The sequence below is a fragment of the Herpailurus yagouaroundi genome, unplaced genomic scaffold (genome assembly GCF_014898765.1).
Source record: "Herpailurus yagouaroundi ecotype Mexico unplaced genomic scaffold, PumYag 29, whole genome shotgun sequence".
Lineage (NCBI taxonomy): Eukaryota > Metazoa > Chordata > Mammalia > Carnivora > Felidae > Herpailurus > Herpailurus yagouaroundi.
In genome coordinates, this window is record NW_024412377.1 from 118,079,296 (window position 1) to 118,105,803 (window position 26,508).

Sequence of the window (26,508 nt, forward strand, 5' to 3'; positions counted from 1 at the left end):
GTGACAGAAAGATATAGTTTCTTCATGCTGTGTTTTTACTTTCTATTTTCCTGATAAAACTGTATCACTGCAGAGGAACTCAAATCTAATCTTCAATATATTTAGCATGAAAGCAATAAAAAGCATTAATTCACTCCAGAAAGAGCAAAATACAGTCGGGTACTCAAAGGAAGAATCACCATGGAAACTGTTTTCTTGAGATTCTGTACTCTCCAGGCTCCAGGCACGACTAAGTGAAGAAAGGAAGGCAAAGGGAAGAGAAGAAATATCCTGCCCTTTCTGTTGTCACTAAAATGCTGCAGAGGAATTGCCATGAATTATTGATTACATGAGTAGAAGTATATATGAATTAAAATTGTTAAACTGGTGTCTTTTCAGTGAGTGTGTAAGGGTGCACGGAGAACGTGTTCCTCAGTGTTCCCCCTTCCTTGCTGTCAAATCCTATTGAGCAATCAAAGAGCTATCCTAAGGTCAAAAGTTGGCAGAGAAGCATGAGGAATTAGGATGATTAAAGAATTCTGGGAGCTGGAAGTAAAGGACCATGATTTTGCATACAACTCCCACACATACTTGCCTTTGTGTACCGTGTCAAGATGGTTATGGTTTCAGAATTTTTTCAAAGATATTAAATATGTAAAGATCAGAGGCCAGCTCTTGCCTTTGGGACCGTGGTAATGGGATGTGATGGAATTTCCCAAAGGAATTTGTTTTGGATTAAATTCATTCTGTGTTTATGTACACGTGTAAACATCTCACAATGCACCCACTTTTTTTTTCCCTTCTCCATTTTTACCAATTCATAGGTTTTCCTCCCTGAAACTATACTCCTCCATTGAATATCTCTGATAATAATATATGCTGTGTGTTAAATGTTCCTGTGAATTAGCCACTGGGCTGAATCCTTTGCCTGATACTATTAAGAGCATGGACTTTTATTTGGATAAGATTGTTCTTTTTAGCAAAATGACTAATTCAGTGTTCACTAATAAAATAATCATGTTCTTATGTAATTCTCACAACAACCCTAATGAGAAGGTCCCCATGATACAGATGAGGAAGCAGAGTTTGATGATGGCAGCTGAGTACGGTCAATCACAGAGCCACTGAGTTGTGAAACCTGGATTTGAAACCATGTATGAATCCTATGTCCATGGTTTTAACAGCCACACTAAGGTTTCATCCTAGATGATACAGACAACTTGTCTTTTTAATCTCTATGCAAGCTCATAACTGCCATGGGTCTGAGCACATAGATAGGCCCTCATGATATTCGTAACAAGTACATATTTAGAATCCACCATTGTACCAGGTACTATACTAAATATAAAAATTGGAAATGAGATAAAGTCTCTGCCTTCAAAGAGCCTACAGTCTTTAGGAAGTGTTTCCATGTATGAATAACCAGACACAGCAGTCAGGGGTTCAGAGAAAAGAGAGGCTAATGAGGTTCATGAAGGAAGATTCATCCTGGTCCTTCCAGAATGGGGAAAGCTGTCAAAAGGTCAAAGAAGAAGGAAGAGAAATCAGGATAAGACAGCATGATTTTAAGCATAGAGATGGGAGTGAAATGACAAGAGTTTGGAGACTTGTGAGCAGATCAGAGCATGTGTTTTAGTGAAGTAAATTTGAACAAGGAACTTAACAAGTGGGCCATGAGTGAAGAACCTCAAACTCCGGAGCAAGAAGGTCCGGATATTATCCTGTCAAAACACAGTGAGCCTTCAAGGGATATGTTTATTTGTATTCAAGTATTAATTACTTAAAGTAGAGCATTGTTTACTCATGTTTAGCTCATTGATTTTTACATACCTATACATTCTTGTCACCATTACCAAGATCAAGGTATAGGACACTTCTAGGACTCTATGCCCCCTCTGACTGAACTGCTTCCCACCCCCGAGATACCACTATCTGACTTCCATGTGAGTATTCAAGGGAAGTAATAAAAAAGAAAACAACATGAATGAGGTTTACAGAAAAGTTTAATGACTTCTGGGATGTAGCATTGAGTGTGGAGGTGAGAGATTTCAGACAGGGAGACCAGCCAAGAGGGTGTTACAAAGTTGACAATTCGTCCCTCCATCCATCACTTTCAATATGTATTGGATCCCTATTGTGTACCATACCCTTGCATTGGGGCTACAATAGTAGTCAATGCATGCTGTCTCACTGAAGAGACCCACAAACAAAGAAGCAGTTACTTTCCACTGTAATGTGTGCTGAACTAGAAGGAAGCACAGGTCGCATTTAAAATGGCACCGAACCCAGAATAATAAAGTCAAAGAAGGCTTCTTGGAGGAAGAGGCTCCCAACCTGAGGCTTGAGGACAAATAGCAATTAGCCAGGCAAGGAGGAGACTGAGATGGAAGGGGTTCCAGGTAGAGAAGGAGCATATAGGAAGGAATATAGAAGGTAGGTGACTATGTCAAGGAAGAGGCTTGGGCAAGAAAAGAATGGTCACAGACAATGGGGTTTTCAAATCAGAGAAGTAACCAGACTTAGTAAATGATATCGTATCATGAAAAACCAGGGTTTATCAGCACCAGCATGGAATCCTGACAACCTGATTGAGCAACAGTCTGCATCTATTGTTCAGAAAATTTCAGATGCTTAGTGTGGCAGGCCTGTGCACTGTTGTTTTTATCATAAGCAGCCCACCTAGTTGTCCATCATTTCTCTTGAAAGTTGAGCCAGTAAAACCAGTCAGGCAATCAGACTTGCATCTCTCACCTACCTCTTTAAGATGAAGCAAGTTTCTTACATTTTGTACATTCTTTATCTCCTTTCTTCTGGAGTCTCAGCTCTGCTGATTTGCCAGGCCACCCTTCTCCTCCGACTTGTCCAGCAGGTTTCCTGTGTACTTTTGAGCAAGCTACAGAGGTCATACCACCTCTTTACCATATGTCTGTTAGCAGGTGACTCAGTAGGCAAAATGTGGCCTTCACAGGCCTACAGACCTGAGTTAAAGCCAAGTCTATGACCAACTCTCCTTGTGACCTTGAAAAGTTAATGTTTCTGGGCTTCAGCTTCCCTGCTGGGAAATAGTGATACCCACTGTATTAGGTGTGAGTGATTAAAATATAAATGCACCAGATCCCCTAGGATAATGTCTAACACATAGTAAGTCTTCCATAAATGTTATCCAGACACACTAATGCAAATTGGTTAACAGCACAGGCATACTGCCTATATTGGAAGACTCTGCCAAGGGTTTCTGGGTTACCTGGACAAGCCACATAGGCTCTCCTTGCCTTAGTACTCTTATCTGTAAAATGGGAGTGATAATAACATCTTCCTCATGGTTTTATTGTGAGGGTTAAATGAGTGAATGCATGTAAAGTGCTTCCTATAGAGTCTGGGGGGTGTGTGTGTGTGTATCTGTCTGTCTGTCTGTCTATATATCCCCTATTGGTGTTGATATTAATGTTAGTAATTATTATTTGTATAGTACTTGTTCATAACTATGAAAATGGGAGAAGAGTGTTTGCCTACTTTCTAGGGTAGTTGCCAAGAGCAGCTAACCAAGAGGTTCAGTGGCTCCGTGCCAGACACAGTGGGCCCCCAATAATGTTTGTTGAATGAACGAGAGCAAAGTGCTTCTCTCTAAATGCTTTCTATAAATGTTTCATCTTAATGATCAGCAGGAGCCTCCACATGGAAGGAAGTGCCAAAAGAGTTCACTGGGTGTCAGCCTGGGCTCAGGCCTGGTAGATTCTGATTATGTCAAACAAAATAGATTCAGATCGGTCTATTTGGTGCCACTGAAACTGTGCCAATGAGCAGCAAAATGTGATTTCATATTGGGGGAGTGCCAGAATCCAGATTTACAGATCAAAGCAAACCCTACCTATTTCTCATACCCCCTCTCTCCCCTCAATGGGTGTTTCTTACCTCTGAAAGAGCTTCTGGATGTTTCACAAAATCAGGCCCCAGATGTTTGAAAGACTTTTGCAGACAAGGTAATCAATCCATTTGGTGGCCAGATGCTGTCTGAAAATTTTCCTGCTACAGCACTGTGAGTTTCTAAATTCATTAGAAACATAAATTAATTAAATCTAATCAACAGTGGGTGATGCAGAAGATTAAACACTGAAAAACAAATACATTTCCAACTGGCTCATATTAGATGCAGAGAAAAACACTCTACTTTTGAGGTGAAAGTCAAATTAACCCTTTGTGTGATATTCTCAAAAAACCTTTGCCAAATCTGAGACCCCAGGTGAGCCTGTAGTTCTTCCCAAGTAAGTCTGCCCTAATGGGTCCATTGACCTTTCAAGAAATAAATTGTGTGTTTCTCTCAGTAAGAAGGGTTCTAGAGTGGTCTTACTTTGTTAAGCATTAATAGGAGAAAAATCTCCACCATTCTTTCATCATGAAGGGCCTCTGGAAGTAAGTTTTGCAAGACATAAAACGGAGTGAAGCATCGTTCTTTATTCTACACTAGAATAAGTTACCTGAATTCAGAGTTACTGTCTTTCAGCGCCAAATCCCCAATACCTAGAAGAATGCCCAGTTCATAGTAGGTGCTTAGTAAATAGCTGTTGAATGAATTGAGGATGAATTTCTTTCTCACAGGATTTCTGAGTTACTGACTTTCCCAGATGAGTCCCCATGACACAAGATAAGTGTAAGCAGTTTCCCAAAAGTATTTTGACTTTTTTTCACTCAAAGATCAGAATCTTGAGGGACTGATAATCCATAGGGCATATTTTAGAAAACTTGGTTCTACAGCATTATTGTATAGCACCCCTAACTTTTGTCCCATATCTTTTACCCTCAGTCTAAATGGAACTGAAGAAGACTCGGGGTGAGTAAATTATGAATTTATGGGGCCAATTCTTGGATCGGAGGCTATTCTTCAAGGAGGTGCTCAGCTCAGTGGAGAAGCCAGCCTTTAGCCCTGGAATTGACTCATTCTACACTCTTGTTTGCCAGTAGAGACAAATGGCCTCGAGCTATGTGGAGAAAGGGGTTGCTTCCTTTTATGCAGGCTTATAGAGGTAACAGTGTCCAGAGGATGCCTGCAAGCCCTTAAGACCAGCCCCTGCTAACTCAGATACCTACAGAGGCCAAGTAACATCAAAAATGAAAGCAGAGCAGTAGAGAGAAGCCTTTGAAGGATAAATGGGAGCTGACATTTGGCCTCAAGGTTGGGGACCAGTAGGAAGTGGTGGGAGAAGAGGTAAATTTAAGACCTTGTTCCTTTCTAAAGGGCGCAGCCACAAGTCCCAGCTCAAGCCAGCAGTGGCCATGTGGGAATGCCAATCCAGTGGCACCCATCTATTGACTTCCAAAGAAACTGAAAATCTGGATTGTTTATATGCAATTTCATAATTTCTAAAGGTAAACATATCATTCAAAAAATTGGAAATCTTTTTGTGGGCTAACATTGCAGCGTTAAATAAAACCACCCTGCTGGTCAGATGTGACCAACCACTGCGGTTGGTGTTCTCTTCCTTATCTCATCTAATTCTCCTAATGCTCTTCCAAAATGGTACCAGTATCATTTTGTTTTACAAATAATGAAACTAAGATTCAGAGAATCCAGGTAATTTGTCCTAAGGCACATCTGTTATACATGGCAAAGCTGTGAATGGAGAAGTGATACTGTTAATCATTCATTATATTACTTTTGGGTAAGGTATTATTCTAATTCTTATTTAGTGTTTATGTGTGTCAAACACCTTTCTAAGTGCCCTGCATAAATTTACTCATTTCATCCTCCGTATAATACCACTCCCATGTTACAGATTAGGTAAGCAGTGTGGAGAAAGACATTAAGAATTATACCCAACATTAGCTATCTCTGCCGACTAGTAGAGCTGGAATTGAAACAGGGGCTGGAAGACTGCTGTTGACTACCTCCTAGAATTACTTCTCGGAACAACGCCCCAGATTAGACACATAGAAGGTGCTCAGCAAATAGTTTTCCCCTGACACCAAGCCTCATTTTTAGCTGTGTACACTTTTGGGATCCTGAGCCTAAGGGTGTGGTTGGTGCCTCTGGGTAGCTGCTGTTTCACCCGTTATTCCCTATGACTCACTGGCACCTGTCACTCAAGCAGCCTTCACTCTGTCACTTTGCTAACTCCAGGCACACAGCGCAGAGACCAACAGGTCCTAGAAACTGGCTGAGCCACTAATGAACTGTCTAATCCAGAAAGCCCTTCTCAGCAATCGGGCAATCCAATTCAAGCTGTGTGTTTGACTGAAATAGTTCACTGGGTCAGACTTCTTGGCATATAAAGATCTTCCCACCCAGTCTCTAGTGTTCTGTTCTTTTTCTTCCTGAAAATTGAACAGGGTGGAGACTGGCTTAGACAAGGGTAAGAATTGAAGAATCAGAAGGGTGTGTATACATTTTACAATGCATGAGCTTTCATACATATGATTAGCTTTGGAGAATAAGGCAAATGTAGATCTTAGGAGAATGAGGGAGATTTCATCAATTTTTAAATGTTCATGATTGTACAGATCTGCTACACCCACTTTGACTGAAAACCAAATGTGTGTATGGTGTGTGCATGTGTGTGCAAGAACAGTATTAGAGAATATATAATGAGCAATCAGGTAATAACTATTAACAAATATTCTAGAAAACCATACTTTTAAAGAACATGTATTGTGTATCATATATGGGGGTGCAGACCAGGAATCACAAGGTGAAAAAATCAGTTTTGATCCCTGATTTGGTTAGCTTTATAGTCTAATAGCAGAGACAGACATTATCAATAAACACTCAAACAAATATATAATGAGGAATTCTGATAAATGCTTTAAAGGGAAAGAATAGGGTAGTACAGAGCAGTGTAGGGCAACTAGAACATAAGCTGTCAGAAAAGGTCTGTCTTGGGATGTGCTGGTTAAGCTGAAATTTAAAAAATTAATAGGTGTTAGGGGCGCCTGGGTGGCTTAGTCTAGTTGAGCATCTGACTCTTGATTTAGCCTCAGGTCATGATCCCCGAGTTGTGGGATCGAGCTCCTCATCAGGCTCTGTACTGAGTGTGGAGCCTGCTTAAGATTCTCTCTCTGTCTCTCTCTCTCTCTCTTTCTCCCTCCCTCCCTCCCTCCCTCTCCCTCTGCTCCTCTCCCCCCACTCATGCTTTCTCTCTCTCTAAAACATCTTTTAATTAAAAAATTAAAAACAATTCATAGATGTTAGCCAAGGAGAAGGGAGAAGGGTGAATAGTTTAAGTAGATAGAGCTGCATGTTTGCACACCCCAGAGTGGGAAGAAGCATGGCATTTACAAGGTCATGAAAGCAAAGTGGTGGGACTAGAGCATAGTGAGATAGGGTGTCAGGGAGATGATTTAACGTGAGGTTTGAGTGGTACAAAAAGGCCAGTTCCCAGTATTTCCTTAGTGATAAATTACCAAAAGGTGATACTCTCCAAAGGTTTCCTTAAAATGGCTTCTGGTGCATTTTACTGTTGATTTAATTTCAGTTGAAGAAGCAAGCAGTGTATCTGAGATTGTGACCAGTGTTAAGTCTATATCTTGAGTGTTTTATCATTGTATTTCTTCTATGACCTGATAAAATATTGACATTTAATTTCTTCCCCTGGACTTTGCAGGAAATAATCAATGCATTACAATCAAGGCTAAGAACCTGCTATGATGTGTGTTGGATAGAAAGAATTTTTCTACTGCAGTTAATAGTTACTGACTGTTTCAAGCCCTAAGCTTTTCCATACTCTCCAAAGGCAGTAACTTAGGTTGTTAGAATCAGTATTTGAAATGTCCCCAAAAGTAGAGTATTTAAAAGACATGGTAATAAGTTCCTATTTCCACTCCTCTCCTTTCTGCTGTGCTTGGAGGAACTGCTTCTGAAAAAGAACTTGGCACTTGATTTCTCAAGCACTGGTTTTATTTCAGAGATGTCCCAGGTCAGGAACCTATGGTACTCACCCATTTGAAAAATAATAATAAACTGGAGGCAGAAATGGAGCATGTGTGACTCTCATTTTAGAGGAGAATAATGATATGCATTACTCAGGCCAACAATCAGTTGTCCCCATAAGAATATGAAATCTCCAAGTGTGGACTATTTATATCACCTATGCTCTGAGATCTTAGATATTGATAAAGATGCTGTCTATTAAAGAAAGAAATATGAGTCTGTTTTCAGGGAACTCATCATCTAGTTAAAGATATATCTCTCCCCCCACACACACACGCACATGCGCACACACATACACACACACAGAGTATATCAAGCAACCTATTAACATTTGTACAATAATCCAACACAAGTCATTCCAAATACAAAAATACTAACTTAAGCGTCTTAAAGTTTTATGTGCAGTTTATTGGTAGAGCCAAAGATGAGTAAAATAGGAACTCTGCCCTTAATGAAATAGTTTCAGTAAGGAAAACAGAGCAAGTACATTTTCAGTTATATAGCTACATAAGTGGGAAGAGCTACATAAGTAGCATATGAACAGTGCAGAGAATTGTGGCATTGTGAGGAAGAAAGGATTGCGTTCCAATTAGGGGAGCTCATGAAAGACTTCATGGAGAAAGTGGCCCTTGAGTTGGCCTTAAAGGACTCCTGTGTTCATTGATTCACTCAGCCAGGGAATAAGTATTTTGTGCAAACCTCCTAAGTATGTGTCCCTAGGCTGGGTCCCTAGACTAAAATAGTGAGTAAGATCTTGGCCTCCAGGGGCATACATGTCAGTATGCACACGTAATGGAAAGAATGTCTTAGGAAAAATGAAATTGCTTCACAGTTGGTCAGCACAGACTGTATTTGCTGACAGTCTAAGAGTTAAACTTTGCTAACGTGCCAGGCGGGTGACAAGGAGTACAGAAAATGATGGAAAAGTTAAGGCTGAGCCCAGAAGATCCACTCTGCCATGTTAAAAAGTAACTATGAGGGAAAGATGAAGAAAGGATTAGGAAAAAATAAACAACAGACAAAAGGGAGTGGGGACAAGAATTAAAAGGTTGAAGGAGAAGAAGTGGAACACAAGAGGCAGGTCATGAACATAGGCTCTGGAACTAGAACTGGGTTCCAATCCCAGATCCCCTTGTTAGCCTTCCAAACATGGACAGTTCTCTGAGCCACCATCTCCCCATCTGAAAAATGGAGGAAGAGACTGATATCATGGAGTTTGAGTGACCATTAAACATAATATAAAACACAAGGTACAGATCCTGGCAAAGTAGGTGTTAAATAAAGGAGCCTGATAATGCAGATTGAGGAGGAGAGTTTAGGTCAAGAGTCTAGTACTATGCCTGGCATGCAGTAGGCCCAGTTCAATAGTTCCACAGAAAAATTGCGATACTGGTGTTTTCCTGAGCCTGAAATATCTTGAGGCCAGGCTCATAGCTAGTTAATTTCAGCCAGTCTTTTGCATGACAGTTGCGATCCTCTCCCTGTAGTCATGCTGTAATAAAGGAATGTTCAGCTAGAAGAGTTTTCCATTAAAGACCGACTTCCTGGCAGGGAGATCTACAAATCACTTGGAAAGTTCCTGGCACCATCACCTGGGTCTGGCTATTTGCAAAGTGTCTATAAATCTTCCACAGGGCAAGATGAGAATGTGGGTTTTTTCTTTCTCCTCTGACAGACTTGTTTCTTTCTATGCACTATTAAGAATCATGCTGAAAGTTACCCAAGAAAGGCCATGAGGAGGTCAGGTTACCCATGTGGGACTGATCTTGCAGTAGACTTAACATTTTAAAGTGTATACAGGTGAGCAGCCTTCCATCAGGTAGGCAGACAGGAGGTAATGGACCCAGAGATGCATAGTAGTAGATGGAATGAGTCCTTTCTACAGCTGGCTTCAGAAGAAAAAGGAAGGAGAGAGGGATGGAAAGAAGAAAAAGAGAGAAAGGGAAGGAAAGAAGAAAAAAGGGGAAAAAGACAGGAGGAAGAGCAGGAAGGGAAGAGGAAACAAAAAGAAAACCAAGAGGTTTGTTTTTCATTTATTTATGGCGATTGCATGGACATCTGACATGTTGATTTATGGGATAAATGCTTGGCCATACTAAATGTTTTGAGACTCCTGTTAAACCTTATATGAAGATAGATTTTGTGTAGCATTTTTCTTCCTAACCATCTTTTGGCTGTGGGTGGGAATTGAACCTGATCAGATTTTATTTCACCTGTCAGTGGTGGACCAGTTACTGGCTTGTTTGTTCATGCGTTCACTTATCTGTTCATTCTGTTCCACGTTTTTCCTTATTCATTGCTCATCTTTCCATAAGCATTGCTTGATCTTTCCATCAGCAAATACAAATGCTCTTGTTTCTCTGATACAAAAATGCTCTGTTCACCTGACTTCCCATACCATCTTCTGCCTCATGTCTTTGCTACACTTCTCAGCAAAACTCCTTGAAGAGAAGTGTCCACAGTGACTTTCTCCCATTCGCTCTGAAGCCTAATCCATGGTTCCACCAAACCCACCCCCACTGATCCACAGAAACCACAGTTGCCAAGGTGAAAAGTGACCTCCATTGTTCAAATCCAAAGGCCACCTGAAGGCTTTGACCTTGCCTATCAGCAGTGTTTGGCATGACTGATGCTCTGTCTTCTGCTCTTCTCTGGCATTCGGGACCCTCAGCTTTCTTGATTTTCCTGCTATCTTACCAGCCTCTCCTTCTTCTGCCCCTTCTTCTTTTCCTGATTCCTCTTCTTCTCCCAACCTTTTAGATGTTGGAGTGTCCCAAAGTTCAGCCCATGGTCTTCCTCTCCTTTAATACACTCTTTCCCTGAGGTCTCATCTAATCCTATAGCTTTAAATATCATCTGAAGTGGTAATAACTCCCAAGTTTACATCCCCAACTCACACTCCCTCCTGAACTCTAAACCCTTCTTTCCAATTATCTACTCAGTACCTTTACTTGTAAATCCCTCCTACTTCCCATGCCTGAAACTAAATGAGTGTCTGGCCTGCCCCAAAAATGCCTGAATCGCCCACAAACTTCCCATCTCAGTGATGGCAGCTTCATCCTGCCAGGTGCAGAGGGTGCTGAGGGCAGAAACCTTGGAATCATCCTCAAATTCTCTCTTTGATACCCCGTAACCAGTCCATCTGCAAATCCTGTCATGTTGACTCCGTATGTATCCAGAATCTGACTACTGCTCTCCACCTTGACTGCCAAGGCCCTGGTCTGAGCCACCCTCCTCTCTCACCTGGATTATCTCGATAGTCTTCCTGATGATCCTGCTTTAGCCCTCCACAGTCTGTTCCCAGCTCTACAGCCAGATTGGTACTTGGAACACATCAGACTATCTCATTCCTCCGTCCAGTACCCTCCAGCAGCTTTCGGTTTCATTTTTTTCTCACTTTTAAAAAAATATTTATTGGGGCGCCTGGATGGCGCAGTCGGTTAAGCGTCCAACTTCAGCCAGGTCACGATCTCGCGGTCCGTGAGTTCGACCCCGCGTCGGGCTCTGGGCTGATGGCTCGGAGCCTGGAGCCTGCTTCCGATTCTGTGTCTCCCTCTCTCTCTCTGCCCCTCCCCTGTTCATGCTCTGTCTCTCTCTGTCCCAAAAAATAAATAAAAAACGTTGAAAAAAAATTTTAAAAAAATTTATTTATTTTTGAGAGAGAAAGAGAGAGAGAGAGAGAGAGAGAGAGCATAAGTGGGGAAGGGGCAGAGAGAGAGGCAGACAGAGGATCCGAAGCCGTGCTGACAGGAGAGAGCTCAATGCAGGGCTCCAACTCACAAACCTTAGATTATGACCTGAGCCAAAGTTGGACCCTTAACCAACTGAGCCACCCAGACACCCCTCCTCACTTTTAAAAAAAACTGTGGTAAAATGAACCTAACACAAAATTTACCAGTTAACCATCTTTAGGTATACAGTTTAGTGGTATTAAATATTTACATAGTTGTGTCTATTTCACTTTTAGTAAAAGCCAAAGTGCCTGCTATGGTCTGCAAATACTGAACACCTTATTTTTAACTGGTTTGCACTGCTCCAGCTACCCCGATCTGCTGACACAGGCCTGCTTCTCTCTTAGGGTCTTCTCACTGTCTATTCCCTGTCTGGAGCACTCTTCCTTCAGATACCCATAGAGTGACCTTCCTCACCGCTTTCAAATCTGCTCAGTATGGCCTATCACAGTCACCTTATTTAAAATCTAAGCCTCCCACCTACCTTCAGAATTCATTTTTTGGTGTTTTGTTTTTGTTTTGGGTTTTTTTTTTTATTGGGGGGGGGTTTGTTTTGAGAGAGAGAAAGAGACAAAGAGCACACAGGAACAGAGGGAGAGAGAGAGAATCTTAAGCAGGCTCCACACCTCAGTGTGGAGCCCAACACGGGGCTCGATCCGTGATGGTGAGATCATGCCCTGAGTCAAAATCAAGAATCAGATGTTTAACCAACTAAGCCACCCAGGTGCTCCATGAACTCTTAATCTCCCTTAATCAGCTATGTTTGTTTCCCAGAGTACATTACATATGATGTGATTTATTATGCTCATTGACTATTATTTTTTCTCCACAAGTAGAAAAGAAGTTCCCTAAAGACAGATATTTAGTCTGTTTTATTAATTGATGTACACTTAATACATAATGTAGTGTTTGACACATAATATATGTGGTCCTTGAATATTTTTTGAGTGAATAAATGAACCATGAATAAGTCTATCAACATTTAGTATTTCCTGCTTTTTCTACATTTTATAGTTGATATCTAACTGCCAAGTGAACATGAAATCAAATATAATGATTTTTTTTAAATATCCAATTTTCAATGGTTATAAAAAAGCAGTAAGGATGTACCATAGTGCCTTTGCCTGATGAATATTTATTAAAATTTGGGTCATGCTGGTGAGGGAAATCAGCACGCACTTCTTTATGCTTTTACTGTTTACCTACTGTATGTGATATATTATATTCAGTGTTTTAAAATAGGGACATTATCCAAAAGAGAGTAATATTGTTTTAAAGATTTTGTTTTTAAGTAATCTCTACACCCATCGTGGGGCTCCAGCTTACAACCCTGAGATCAAGAGTGACATGCTTCACTGACTGAGCCAGCCAGGCGCCCAAGAGTAATATATTTTTATAATCTTAAAAACACCACAACTGCTAGCCAGAGAGAAAGGAAGGAATGGAGGGAGGGAGGAGAAGAGGAGAGAGAGAGGAAAACAGACAAAGAGAAATACTGATTCATAGAGTTGTAAATGGCACATTTGCTTCTAATATTTTCCATTTTCTTTGCTAAAACCTTTGAAAAACCATCATTTTGTAATACCTTGTAAATTGTTAGCAGTATCTTTATTGTGTTTGACATAGAAATTTCATGGTTTAGGGGGGAAATCCAAATCTTGTCCTACTCCATTCTTCTTTCATTCTTTAGGACCATATAGAATTTAGCACACAGATATATTGTATTTATTGTTCAATTTGTCCTTTAGAGAAATGATAGGAGATTTCTCGAATGCAGGCGTAGGGATGACATGTGAGTTACCTTAAGTTTCTGTAGTGATTCCTTTTGACTTCTAGGCCAAAACTAGGGTTCTGACTCTCTGACCCAAACATTTCCACTATAGGGTGTTTCAACACCCTCTTCTCCAACTTTGTTTTACTATGTTCACCCATTTACCACTGCTTCCCAGTCCTCTAGATTGAACACTTCTTGAAGGTAAAGACAGGTGTGTTGTGTTTGTAGTGTATACCTGGAACCCAGCCCAGTGATGTGCACTTAGTAAGTGGTCAGTAAATAGATTCCTGGCATTTCAGATCTATTTGCTCCAAATCCACTTTGGGTTGTGTGATTGCTACCTCCATGCCCTCTCCCGGTACCTTCTCTTCACCAACCCATTTGCTCTTCTCTCTTCCTGTGATTCATAGGACATTCCAATCCCTGCCAATATGACAGAGGCTTTTAGGATAAAATCTGTACTTTACTGATCAATCTATGTGGTTCTAAAGTCGTAAAATACTCATTCCAAAATAAGAGCGTGCCCTTGTCTCACACCCCTTAAAATATGTTTCTAACATTCGTCCAGCATATATGTTTTGTTTGTTTACACTTTGTTCTGGGTTATTCTCTATGTGATGGTCCACTTTGGTGTTGCTTCTCTTGAGCTCTCCTTTGGTGATCGATTCAAGAAAATAATTAAGATGCATCTATTGCATATTAAGACACTAAGCTTGGCCCTGAAGGTTCAGTGATGAACAAGTTCCTTATTGGGTTTTCAATTCAGAGACTAAGAAAGGCATTTAAAATGTTTCCATTACCATTGTAATTGCTAATGGTAAGTGGTGAGGACTGTTATGAAGGGGAAGAATGGGGGGCAGGAAGCTGCATAGTAAATGGAGGCTGCTTGGGTTTGGGGAGAAGTCATACCAGGTTCCCCTAAATAAATGATATTAAAACCAACACACAAACCTGGCAAGTTCAGTTCGCACAGGGCAGGTGCCCTATCTTTCTGACATCAGAGCCTCTGGCACAGAAGAATTTTTGACCGAAGACATGCCAGACAAACTCCACATTATGTGTGTTTGGGTAACACAATGCCTGCCCAAAAGCTCCTATATGGACCCCCAGATAGGATGAACTTTCCCATTTTGGACCCAGAGTCCCTCTGACTCTTGGGTCCATGCTAGATGACCTATGTTGTGTAGATAATAGCCCTGAATGATTGACAGAGTTTGCATTGCCTGAGCAGCTAATTACTCCTCTGCTTTCTGAAAGAGTGGGTGACAGATGGTAGATACCTTGACAGCAGATCCCACTATAAACCATGCAGGCTTGTAGGCAAGTCTGGACTGCTACCAATTTCTCACTGGATGTTTCTATATTTGGAGGACTTCGAATTTTTAAAACCACTTTGTCCTTTGGGCAAGTTTTGTCCCAACTGTAGGAACATTCTTTCTTCTCCCCTTCTGTGTAGTAGAAACTTGTTTTGAGTGAAAGGAAGCTCCATCAACCCACCTGTGCTGGGTTATCTCAGACCTGGCTAGTGCTGGGGATTTGGTCAGTGTGGGGAAGCTGTGTGCATTTTAATGGAAACAGCATGGCATTCATTACTCACCTGCTTCCCACCATCTGGATTTTCACAGCTCAGTAAGCATGGTGGGCTCCCTAGACTTCAGAGGAGAACTTGGCTTCTAAGGAGAGCATGGCTCAGTCCCTCTGAAGTCATAATTTTATGATGGATACCATGATAAATTGAGGGTGGGAGGATGCTTCTATCCCAATAACCTGCTTTCACTTTTGAATGGTTAAAGAGTAATGTTCCATTTCCACACAGGGGAAGGGGGGAAAAGCAAACCACCTCACTACTGAGCACTAAGCAATTATGAAGGAAAATTGGTCATGTGATAAAGTGAAATAAAAATGTGTATGTGAGAGTTTGTGCATAGAGGTTGCAAGACACAGAACCACTTTCACTTATTTCCAATTCAATTTGTGTTAATAATCTGGCCCTGTGCATAGTGCTGTGAGGAAAACAAAGATGGAAGACATGTCTATTAGTAAGTGTTGAGTTATAAATAATAGAAAATCTTTCTAACAGTGGCTTAAACCACTTGGGTATCTATTGTTTAACAAGTTCAGACACAGGCTCTTCCTGAGGCAGGTTTTTGTAGTTAAGTGATGTCACCAAAGACATTGTCCCTTTCTTCCATGTCTCATATTCAGCCTCTTGGCTTGTCACCTCATGGTCACATGATGGCGGCCACACCTTCACATATCATAACCACATACAATCATATACAAAGGAAGTCGTGTACAAGGAGTATGTCAGCATAGCCAGAAGGCCACTCCTCACTTGTTTCCCTTCTTTTATTCAGGGAGGAAAACTTTTCCCCAGAATCTCTGCCTCCTTGCCCCCCAGCAGACTTTCCTGCTTGCCTCACAGGCCATATTCAGTCACATGGCCACCCCTAAACCCAGGGGGCTGGGAAGGAAGATTCTGGATTTTACATCCTCTACACCGGGAGGCAGGCAAGGAAGAAAGGCACTGGGTAGGAGTAGCTAACCAAGAGTAACTAAGAGTAATAACCACAACGTATTACCTGCCTTTAATGAGCTTGGTCTTCATGGGCAGGCTGACGTCTAAACAACGCCCACTTTCCAGCACTCTGTCTCTATTTACATGGGAAGCAGCAGTCGTGATAAGATCTTGGGAATTGGGACTCTTGGATCCTTCTACCTACTTTCTTTCATATAGGAGAAGTACCAGCACTAGATCGAAGTTAAAACCAATGTGCACAGAATTAATTATATCCAAATGAAAGGAGAAGGATTCAGTATCTATATACCAGACACTGGTCGGCGACAAAGCAATCAATCCGGGGTCAGTCAGGAACTGTCTATCATGCACAGAAGATCAGGATAGCAAGCTTGTGGCATGTGTAATGGCTCTTCCCATACCCATGCCAGACATAGCCAGTTAATCTCAACACTCTCCCACCAAGCCCAGCTATGACCTTAGAATCCTTCTCATTAGGCAGCTCTTGCCAATAAACAAAACTGGTGAGCAAAATTAGAGTCATTTGTTATCACTACTCAGAACTTTATATTTACTACTTCTGTCTCTAGAACTGAGCTACAAGAATATAAGTAGTACCAAGTTAAGAAGCAAAGGCTATGGCACAAAAACAGACACATAGACCAATGGAATAGAATAGAAACCTCAGAACTAGACCCACAAACGTATGGCCAACTCATCTTTGACAAAGCAGGAAAGAACATCCAATGGAAAAAAGACAGTCTCTTTAACAAATGGTGCTGGGAGAACTGGACAGCAACATGCAGAAGGTTGAAACTAGACCACTTTCTCACACCATTCACAAAAATAAACTCAAAATGGATAAAGGACCTGAATGTGAGACAGGAAACCATCAAAACCTTAGAGGAGAAAGCAGGAAAAGACCTCTCTGACCTCAGCCGTAGCAATCTCTTACTCGACACATCCCCAAAGGCAAGGGAATTAAAAGCAAAAGTGAATTACTGGGACCTTATGAAGATAAAAAGCTTCTGCACAGCCAAGGAAACAACCAACAAAACGAAAAGGCAACCAACGGAATGGGAAAAGATATTTGCAAATGACATATCGGACAAAGGGCTAGTATCCAAAATCTATAAAGAGCTCACCAAACTCCACACCCGAAAAGCAAATAACCCAGTGAAGAAATGGGCAGAAAACATGAAAAGACACTTCTCTAAAGAAGACATCCGGATGGCCAACAGGCACATGAAAAGATGTTCAGCGTCGCTCCTTATCAGGGAAATACAAATCAAAACCACACTCAGATATCACCTCACGCCAGTCAGAGTGGCCAAAATGAACAAATCAGGAGACTATAGATGCTGGAGAGGATGTGGAGAAACGGGAACCCTCTTGCACTGTTGGTGGGAATGCAAATTGGTGCAGCCGCTCTGGAAAGCAGTGTGGAGGTTCCTCAGAAAATTAAAAATAGACCTACCCTATGACCCAGCAATAGCACTGCTAGGAATTTATCCAAGGGACACAGGAGTACTGATGCATAGGGGCACTTGTACCCCAATGTTCATAGCAGCACTCTCAACAAGAGCCAAATTTTGGAAAGAGCCTAAATGCCCATCAACTGATGAATGGATAAAGAAATTGTGGTTTATATACACTATGGAATACTACGTGGCAATGAGAAAAAATGAAATATGGCCTTTTGTAGCAACGTGGATGGAACTGGAGAGTGTGATGCTAAGTGAAATAAGCCATACAGAGAAAGACAGATACCATATGGTTTCACTCTTATGTGGATCCTGAGAAACTTAACAGGAACCCATGGGGGAGGGGAAGGAAAAAAAAAAAAAAGAGGTTAGAGTGGGAGAGAGCCAAAGCATAAGAGACCGTTGAGAACTGAGAACAAACTGAGGGTTGATGGGGGGTGGGAGGGAGGAGAGGGTGGGTGATGGGTATTGAGGAGGGCACCTTTTGGGATGAGCACTGGGTGTTGTATGGAAACCAATTTGACAATAAATTTCATATATAAATTAAAAAAATAAAAAAATTAAAAAAAATAAAAAAAAAATAAAAAGAAGCAAAGGCTACTACCAAACTAAAAACCCAAACATAGTCCTATTTCATTGCAAAGGAAACTTTGAGTCCAAAGGCAGAAAACCTCATGCCTAAACCTAGTTTGTGATACAGGCTAACAAAGGCATATTTATGAATTTAGTTTCCCTCCACTCCAAAAACAGTAAATAGTGATGTTATCTAAACAGTAAGATTAAAAAAATAAAATCTTTGACTCTCACTAGTGAGAACTGATCGTTGCCTCCCAGTTGAGCCATACCTATTGAGACCAGTAGTTATTAAGCCTCTATATTTGCATAGCATTTTTAACATTTGGAAGGTCTTAAATACCTGTCAGCTTACTTTATTCCCATAATTTTATTCTTTTTTACAAAAATTGTTCACAGGGGCAGTATGAAGGAACTTGTGGGGCAGGCTGACACCATTCTATATCATGCTGTTGGTAGTGGATACACATCTATATGCATTGATCCAAACCCATAAAACTGTAAGGCACAAAAAGTGAATTTTAATATATGTGAATTTAAAAAGAAATATTTTTAAAAGTCTACGGAATCTCTGAGATAAATGCTAAAATCTTGTATTTAGTTTGAAAGACATTTAAAATTGTGTACCTGTCAAAAATTGTTCGAGTGTTTATGGTCATAAAAAAAAGGATCCTGAAAAATTAAAAAAACTGTAAGAAAATAAATTAAATCACTCATATCCTACACTAAAACATCATTTTGGACTCTCCCTGACAGACTTTGGCCTGTGACTGTTAGTGTATGTGTATTTATAAGAGTTAACAATTGTTTTCCAGGGAGTCAGATTGTAAGGGAAATTTCATTTTATATTTTAAATATCATCTTGGTATTAGTGGAAGTTTTAACAAGTGTATATTGCTTTACCAGTTAAAAAAGATTTATTTTAAAATGAAAATACTTTTTAAAGATTACAGTCATCGTACATGTACTGTGTTATTGCCTAGTTGGGTTTGTTTTGTTTTTTTGTTTTTTTTTTTTTTTAATTTTACAATATACTAAACTTTTTCAAGAAGCAGGCCATTTTGACACAATTCCAGTAGCAGTATTTGGGCATATTTTGTTTGGCCATAACCAGACTTCATTTTATCCCCCCATTTTGATAGAAAGTATACTCCAACACACTATTTCATTTATCAAATTTTACTAGAGAAAACCTTATCTGAGATAATGGAGGCTGACTTTGGGCTATGAACCAAAACTCACGAAGGAGGCCACAGTTTTACATAGACAGAAGGAGTAATTTTAATTCCCACTGGGAGCCTGAGACTCCCCTATTTATTTAATGAGCCACACAGTCATTGCCGATCTAGCTACAAGCCCCTATGTAGTGATGACAAAGGGTACACGTGCTGTCCCCTGTTCCCCCACCATGCAATGCAGGACCCACTGGCAATTAATCACAGCACTTCAGCCTGGAAGTGACCTCCCAGATTCTCTCAGCACAGACTTTCCCACAACCAACTATATTTCACCGCTGTCCTCCACTGCAACATCTGTTTTCCACCTAGCTGAAGGTGTCCTCATCCTCACTGAAGAAGCAGACAACTCTGCCTAGAGCTGAGCTTATCATCAGGAAGAAAGCCAACTCTTAATTGGGCAGAACTAGCCAGCTGATATAAGTAGAGTAAATGACTTTATAGTATTATCTCCCAAATGTTGCTTAGATGAAAGATAAAACATTTAATGGGCTCTGAAGGCTAAATTAAATTACTCTCTCATTTGAATCCCTATGATTGATGCAGAGAGGCCAGTGCTAGTGACCTGGTCGGTAGACCTTGTCCCACTAGAGGATTTGGGTTTAGGTCCTCTCCAGGTCTAAACTGAGCCATCATTTTATCTACAGTCACCCTGCTCTTTGAATTGGGCATCACCTAATCACTGTGCCCAGCCCAGACATTGTGTAGACGCCAGCCCAGCATGGTACTGTGAGAGACTAGGGTAGTCACTAGGGGTTCCCTCTATTTCTTCAGCCTAATCACAGGCATAAAATGGCCAAATCAATTTCTATTATTCAGGTAAATGGAGACTGTATGTATGAATTTACTTGTCTGGAACCTTTGTAAGAAGCAGAGATTGATTTTAAAAAAGAAAAACTCCGTCTTAGCAGTGCCTCTTGCACTAGAAATGGGGTTACGAGGCCACCATCTTGTGGAAATTAAATCAGCACAAATAAATGTGGAACAGGGCAAACGTCATACCTCCCAGGGTTTCCTTTAAAAAAATCATGTTAACTACATTTGACCTCCATCACTGTTTTTGGCCTCTGTTTTTTTGTTTTTAGTCAAAAAACTTGCACTTTATCCACATCTCTATAGGATAGAGGGGAAATGGTCAAGTTTATAGCTTTATTAGAATGGTGTGATTCAGCTCGGCATTTGATAAAATGAGTTGTTGTATACACATACTGTTTAAAAGATGAAAGCCATGTTGAATTGATGAATTGATTTCTTTTCACCATGATTTCAGATGAAGTTTTTGTCCCAAGTTTGCTAGTTTACTGTCATGCTCAGGAAGAGTTATTTTGTCTTCAGCAGCGTGGGTTTTCTAATTTATCAAGAAATTTCTCCTCTACCACAAGCCTGTTGCAAACAAGAGTATTTGTATCAGAAGTTTCAGTATCTTGAAATTGGAATGTGGGGTGATTCATGAGGTTTGCATCAATTATTAAACAGTCATAGATGAAGATATGCAAAGATGGATGGGGCAGTAAAGTATTCTGGTTACACCTACTGGCTTAGCGATGAGAAATGAGCCAGGAAACATGAAAGTTCAAAACAGGTATTAACCTGAGCTGCAGTAGCCTATGCTCTGAAGGGAGGTAGACAATAGCTAGATATAAACAAGCTAATATACAGACCAACTACCTGGCAGGATTAAAATATAAAGGTAAGGATTTGGCAAGAGGATTGAAGAATTTCAGAATCCTGCCATGTCAATCACCCTTTCTCTCGTGAGGTTCTCAAGGGAGGCACAGCACAAATAATTATAACATTTGGAAAACAAATGGGACATGTTTATCAGTTGGGGCTGTGCCTGGATCCCACATAATACAGAGTTCTAGTAACACTGGCTTGGATCATGTGGCTCAGATGTGAGCTTGAGTCTACCTTGTTTTGACCTGTGTACCTCCTAAAGGGAGAATGAATTTTTCACTCCCTTTTTCGCAGGGAGTCTCGGTAAGAAGACAAATGTGTACGTCATGCCTGGGAGGGTGAATTTTGTTTCCTGTGGAGTAACGTTTTCTTGGAATGTGAGCCAGAGGCTGACGTTAGAAAAGGCACTTAACTCTTCCTTCTGATACCCAACTTCACTAAAAGGGAAGGGCCAACTTACAAGATGAGAACTTACAAGTTCTCAGGGTACCATCTAGAACTCTGGAGTCTCTTTCAACATTGGTGCTGAGAGGAAGAGTGTAGACTGCAGTTAAGCCACTTTTTGGCCCCAAAAGGTACAAGTGTGACTCTGGTAACCTATAGGCTTGGCCTCCCCACCACTCTTTCCTTCTGGGAGGTGTTTACGTCTAAAACACTTTAAGAGCTTTGCCTCATACTAAGGTACCTGATGTAAGTCTCAAGTGAGAAGAAACAGCCACGTCTACTTTAGATTCTGCCCAAGTCAGGAAACTTCGTGAATGACCACATTGCTGACCACTCACTGAAAAGCCAGAAGCAGTAACTAGTGTTAGAAGTGCATCCTAGTACTCGAATGATTCTCCCAAGGCATTCTGTGCCAACTGCAAACACCAAGCAGCCTTCTTCTCTCCTCTTTATGTGATAGTGCTTTGCTAAGATTCATAAACTCTGACAAAGGAAAGTGGTCCAATAATTCACTTAAGGTGCTGGCTTCCCAGCCTCACTGGGCTTTCTTCTCAATGGGCACTGGCTACAGACCTGGACTGCTAAAGTTACATCAGGATCTGAGTAACCACACAGATTATTTTGTGTTTCCTTAAGGGTAGTATTCACTTGGAGGAGTCTTACTGAGTGAATGGACTAGATTTCTAGTTGACATCATCAATAAGGAATGGGGTGGCCTTTTCTGAAGACTGTGTAGATCAAAGGTCATAAACTGGTGACTCAAAAAACATAGCCCACAGACAAGATGATTTTTTTAATGTCATGGCTTTGAAAAAAATAGCTGACAATATATGTAATTTAAGAGATTTGTGCATAAAATCTGGATTTATAGCTTCTTATAAAAACATCAAAATATCTAGCTACACATGTTGCTGTTCATGTCTACTATTGGCTTAAGCTGCATAGCCACTTACCCTTAAGAGGGAACCCAAGCTTTCTACTTCACCTACTGTAGTTCACTTCATGATACCTCTTGGCTCTGTAGGGCTTTGAATTTGCTACCCTGGAGTTAGTCATCTATGAGGCCAAAACAGGAAGTCATGATTTGTTCTTTTAAAGGTCCCCTGCTTTAAAGTGACGGCGACTTGGGCTTATCCTTTCTACTTCCGCACCAAGAATGGCCATTAGATGCATGTTCATATGTGGAAAGGGACAGTTACATGCAAAGTGGAGAATTTTACACTACTTACCTGAATAAATCAGGCATACAAAGAAAATCCTGAAATTATGATATTAAATTGAGATTTGAGACTTGAATTATTCAGGGGTAATTGCCTTAGTTTTCCACCTCACTGTTTCTCCTTTGCTTTCCTCACATGGACATAATCTTCAGAATGTTCCTCTGTCAAAGGCCATTGTCATAATTCCCCTACCTCTTTTTTTTTTTTTTTTTTTTTTTTTTAACTCATTTGCACTCTCGGTAGCAATTGTTGGAGCCCTGCAGGGGAATAATTGCAGAGGAATTAACCTCTGACATTTTTCTAAAAATAGCCCTAATAAATCCAATCATAGGTAATTTACCTGTCCATGTTTCTCGGGGGTAACCAGGATTGAAGAAAGACCTGGCAGGCTGGCATTCCTTCAGCAATTATCTGTGATCTGAGTTCCCGGCGCTTGTGTATTTTCTTCGTTTTGAAATGCGGAGTACAAATTGCCTTCTGTCCTCTGACCTCCTGACCCTCTTTCTCAGCACCTTGCTGTTGGGGTTGGAATAAGGCCGTGCTCTTCCAGAAGAGTGTGTTGGGTTCACCAGGAAGGGGGGAGCATGGGTCAAGGGAGGATACGTGGGGTCCTTTCTGAATTCCTGACTGCTGGTGGCCCAGTGATGTCTTCAGGCTCCCTCCCTTCATTTTCCATGTCTGAGCTTCAGTGAAGTGCCCCAGGGCCGGCTTCATCACAGTCTTCAGCCACAACTGAAACCTGTTTGGGGAGGTTCTTCCTTGTAGAAGAGAGGGGAATGCAAAAGGGCCCTGGGTGGGTTAACAGTCTATGGTTGGTAGAAATTGTCCAAAAAAAAAAAAATGTCATTTCCAGGAGCCATTATTAAGGAAATGCATTTTCTCTTGCCCCAAACAAAAAGGTCTGTTTGTGCTTTTCCCTTTTGTTCTCTCCAGACGTTCCAAGAGACCACACTGCAGTGGTCTCCTAGAAAATTTACTTTCTCAAATGCCACTTCTAGTGGCACTTAAAATACAGAACATAAAATCCTTGTAAATTCCACTGCAGAGACAAAGCCCTGAGCCCTTAAATGCACAGAAAAATATATCTATTATCTATCGTTTCAAAGTAAGTGTGCAGTTACTTTAATTGCCTTTGTCTTCTCCTTTTCAGCTGACATTATCTCTACGGTAGAATTCAACCACACGGGAGAATTACTAGCGACAGGGGACAAGGGGGGTCGGGTTGTAATATTTCAACGAGAGCAGGAGGTAAGTGGCAGTGAATGCAAAACGCCCATTTTCTTCTCTTTTTAAAGGAGGCCTCCTACTGTTCCTTAATCCTCATGTGTCGCCCTTAACCTTGCTGCTTTGCTAGCAAACTAAAAACTGCCAAAAAGTCATTAACATCAACAGTTCCACATTCAGGCTCATAAAAGCACCTGATAATAGAGCCTTTCCTGGGCATGGCCTAATGTTTCCAAACCTGGGTGTTGCACATTCAAAACGACCTCACTTCCCATCTGACCTGCAAAATTCCATGGGTGCTTGTTGAACAGAGAACTCCTTTTTGAGTGGAATTTATCCCCCAGCCATTGCAATTAATTCTTCTAATTTCAGGTGCTCCTGCCCAATATGTAGGAGGGGAAAAAAAAATCCAGCTCTTTGCCAGTAGATGTAAAAAGGACACCGTGGGTCAGTAGAGAAGACAGTGATAGCTCACCCTACCAAAGGGAGTGAAATCCCACAAAATGACATCTGAGCAATCCACGTGGCATATGTTTTTCTATAGGTGATGCAGAGGTCCCTGGAGCTCAGTGCTGCATGCATTCTGAGCAGGAGATCGAACTTGGAGTGCATTGAATCTCAAAAATCCCATTTCCTCCTGAGACTTGAACTCCAGTAGGAATTGTTTCTCTTTTTCATATAATTGAGTTTTTTGGTGTCCGCTTCTGTTTTGCCAGAATGAAATTATGTCCCAATCTGATTTCCTGGGTCTCCCTGGCATGGTCCTGGAGCTTCCAGCAGGCCGGTGCCTGTTCTAGGACCTCTCCCATCTGTTCCCGCCTCAGAGAATCACCAGCAGAGTAGGGGGGAGGCCCAGTGCGGGAGGAAGGTTCCACAAGAGACTTCCCTAGCAATTTAAACCTCCTCTGTGCCTCAAAGCCATTTATGTTACACCTCCCCCCCCCCCCAAAAAAGGAAAGCCTCATTTAGAGGTGATATATTTGGTAATTGCACATTATTTGCAATTAATTTCTATAAGGGCATCATAATCCCTCGGGGTTCTGTATAAATTCAAGTGTTCAGCATTAAATCAGGCACCCAGCCTATTCCATTGGCCCTGGAAACAACGAAAATGTGGTTGGCAAGTGCAAACTAATAGCTCTTCGTGACCTGGAATTTTTCCTGCTTTTCCAGAACTGCCTAGTGCTAATTGGTCTGGCACATGATACACACACTTGACAGTCTGATTTGGATGGTAGCAAATCAACACTCTTATAAATTTATTGTTAAGGTGGACTGGCTGTCTCTGTAGTAAGCAGGATATCAGCATTTAAAGTCCTTTTAAAACTGATTTTTAAGACCTTCAGTTTAAAAAAAAAAAAAAATCCAATTAGGTTCATAGTGATGATAAAGAAGAACCGGAGCAGCCATTTAGCATAAATTACCCAAGGCAGAGTGTTGCCAAGAATATTCTGCACCACGATTTCCGTTAGCTATTTATAGGTTTCACCTATTTTAATGGACTGAAACATTTAGGAAGCATGATTCATTGGTAGAATGAAGGGGGACACATTTTCCAAAGGAGAGTGGTTTTGTTCAATAAAAAAATAAATGTCGAGGAGAGAAACATACCGTTCAGTGGCTTTGTGGCGAGGCTTTGGGTTGGGATGAACGCTAAGCCTGAGAAACAAAGCCAGGTGACAACAGGCCCGCTGCACACCCCCACCCCCCCCACCCCCGCCCCGGGCCCAACCTCTGTGCATGACTTCTCACAAGTCACGTTCCTGGCAAATTTGCTCATAGGAACCTCAGTGCCCCGCAAACACATCGAACACGGCATCAGCACCATCACCCATCAGATGGAGTAAGTGGAGATTTTGGTTTGAATGGTCAATATCCATCCAGAAATATAATTTTTTTAATGGAGTCTTAATCCTCAGAGTCAGACTCTTACAACACATGGTCAATAAGGCCTGAATTTGAATTTGCGAGCATGGTTTTCCAAAGCCTGAATCTGGAAGCTCCTGGTAATAAGGTCCTAAAACCCCTGAAATAAAACCTGTCTTTTCTTTTTCCCCTTCTTCTCTTTCTTTAACACCCTCTTTTTCCTCCTCTCCACACTTCTTCTGCCCCAACCCCTTCTGCAGATTCTCTTCTCTAATTTTTGTTACCGCATTCTTTACCTAGTTCCTCCTGTTTGCACTGTGCATAATCGGGAGGGGTGAAAGCTGCAAATAGAGCCTGATAAATTTCCTAGAGGTTCATGTGGCATCTCTGCACTCAAGTCTGTTTTGTCAATTACACGAGGGGGGGGGAAAAAGGGGTGGGGGAGATCTGATGCCCAGATCTGCTGTGTATAAGCTGTGTGACCCGGAGAGGTCATTTTACTACCTCTCAACTTTTTCTGTCAATTTCCCCACCCTCCCTACTTCTCAGAGACTCTGTGAGGTTCTGGTGAGATTTTAAATGGCCAGCAACACGTGCAGATGCCATGGTTTTATAGTCTTTGTGAGGGACTGATGTATATCACTGTGGACATCAGTGTGGGATAGATCAGTCCTGAGCGTGTCCAAGACATCCATTAAGATGTAAAAAAAAAAAAATTAGAATATCTATTTATATGTATTTTTGAATTGTGTCCTATTTTAACATCAATTTTTATGTATATGTTATGTATACCATATATTAGTACCGAAGTTCATGTATATAATTTATAAATGTATGTATATAGGAGGTGCCAATATTCACC

At 41.1% G+C, this 26,508-nt stretch overlaps 1 protein-coding gene across 11 annotated transcripts in view; it reads left to right on the forward strand.

Moving 5' to 3' along the window:
- Positions 1 to 26,508, forward strand: part of PPP2R2B (protein phosphatase 2 regulatory subunit Bbeta) — a 515,907-nt gene that overhangs the window by 382,385 nt on the left and 107,014 nt on the right. For 9 of the 11 annotated variants that reach the window (XM_040453565.1, XM_040453529.1, XM_040453570.1 and 6 more), the window contains one exon: positions 23,707 to 23,804. The exons of 1 other annotated variant lie outside the window; for it this stretch is intronic. In XM_040453565.1, coding sequence (XP_040309499.1) covers positions 23,707 to 23,804 — 98 coding nt within the window. Of the gene's footprint in view, positions 1 to 4,780; positions 4,808 to 23,706; positions 23,805 to 26,508 lie in introns of all 11 variants that reach the window. One more of the 11 variants, XM_040453575.1, reaches the window with a different exon arrangement.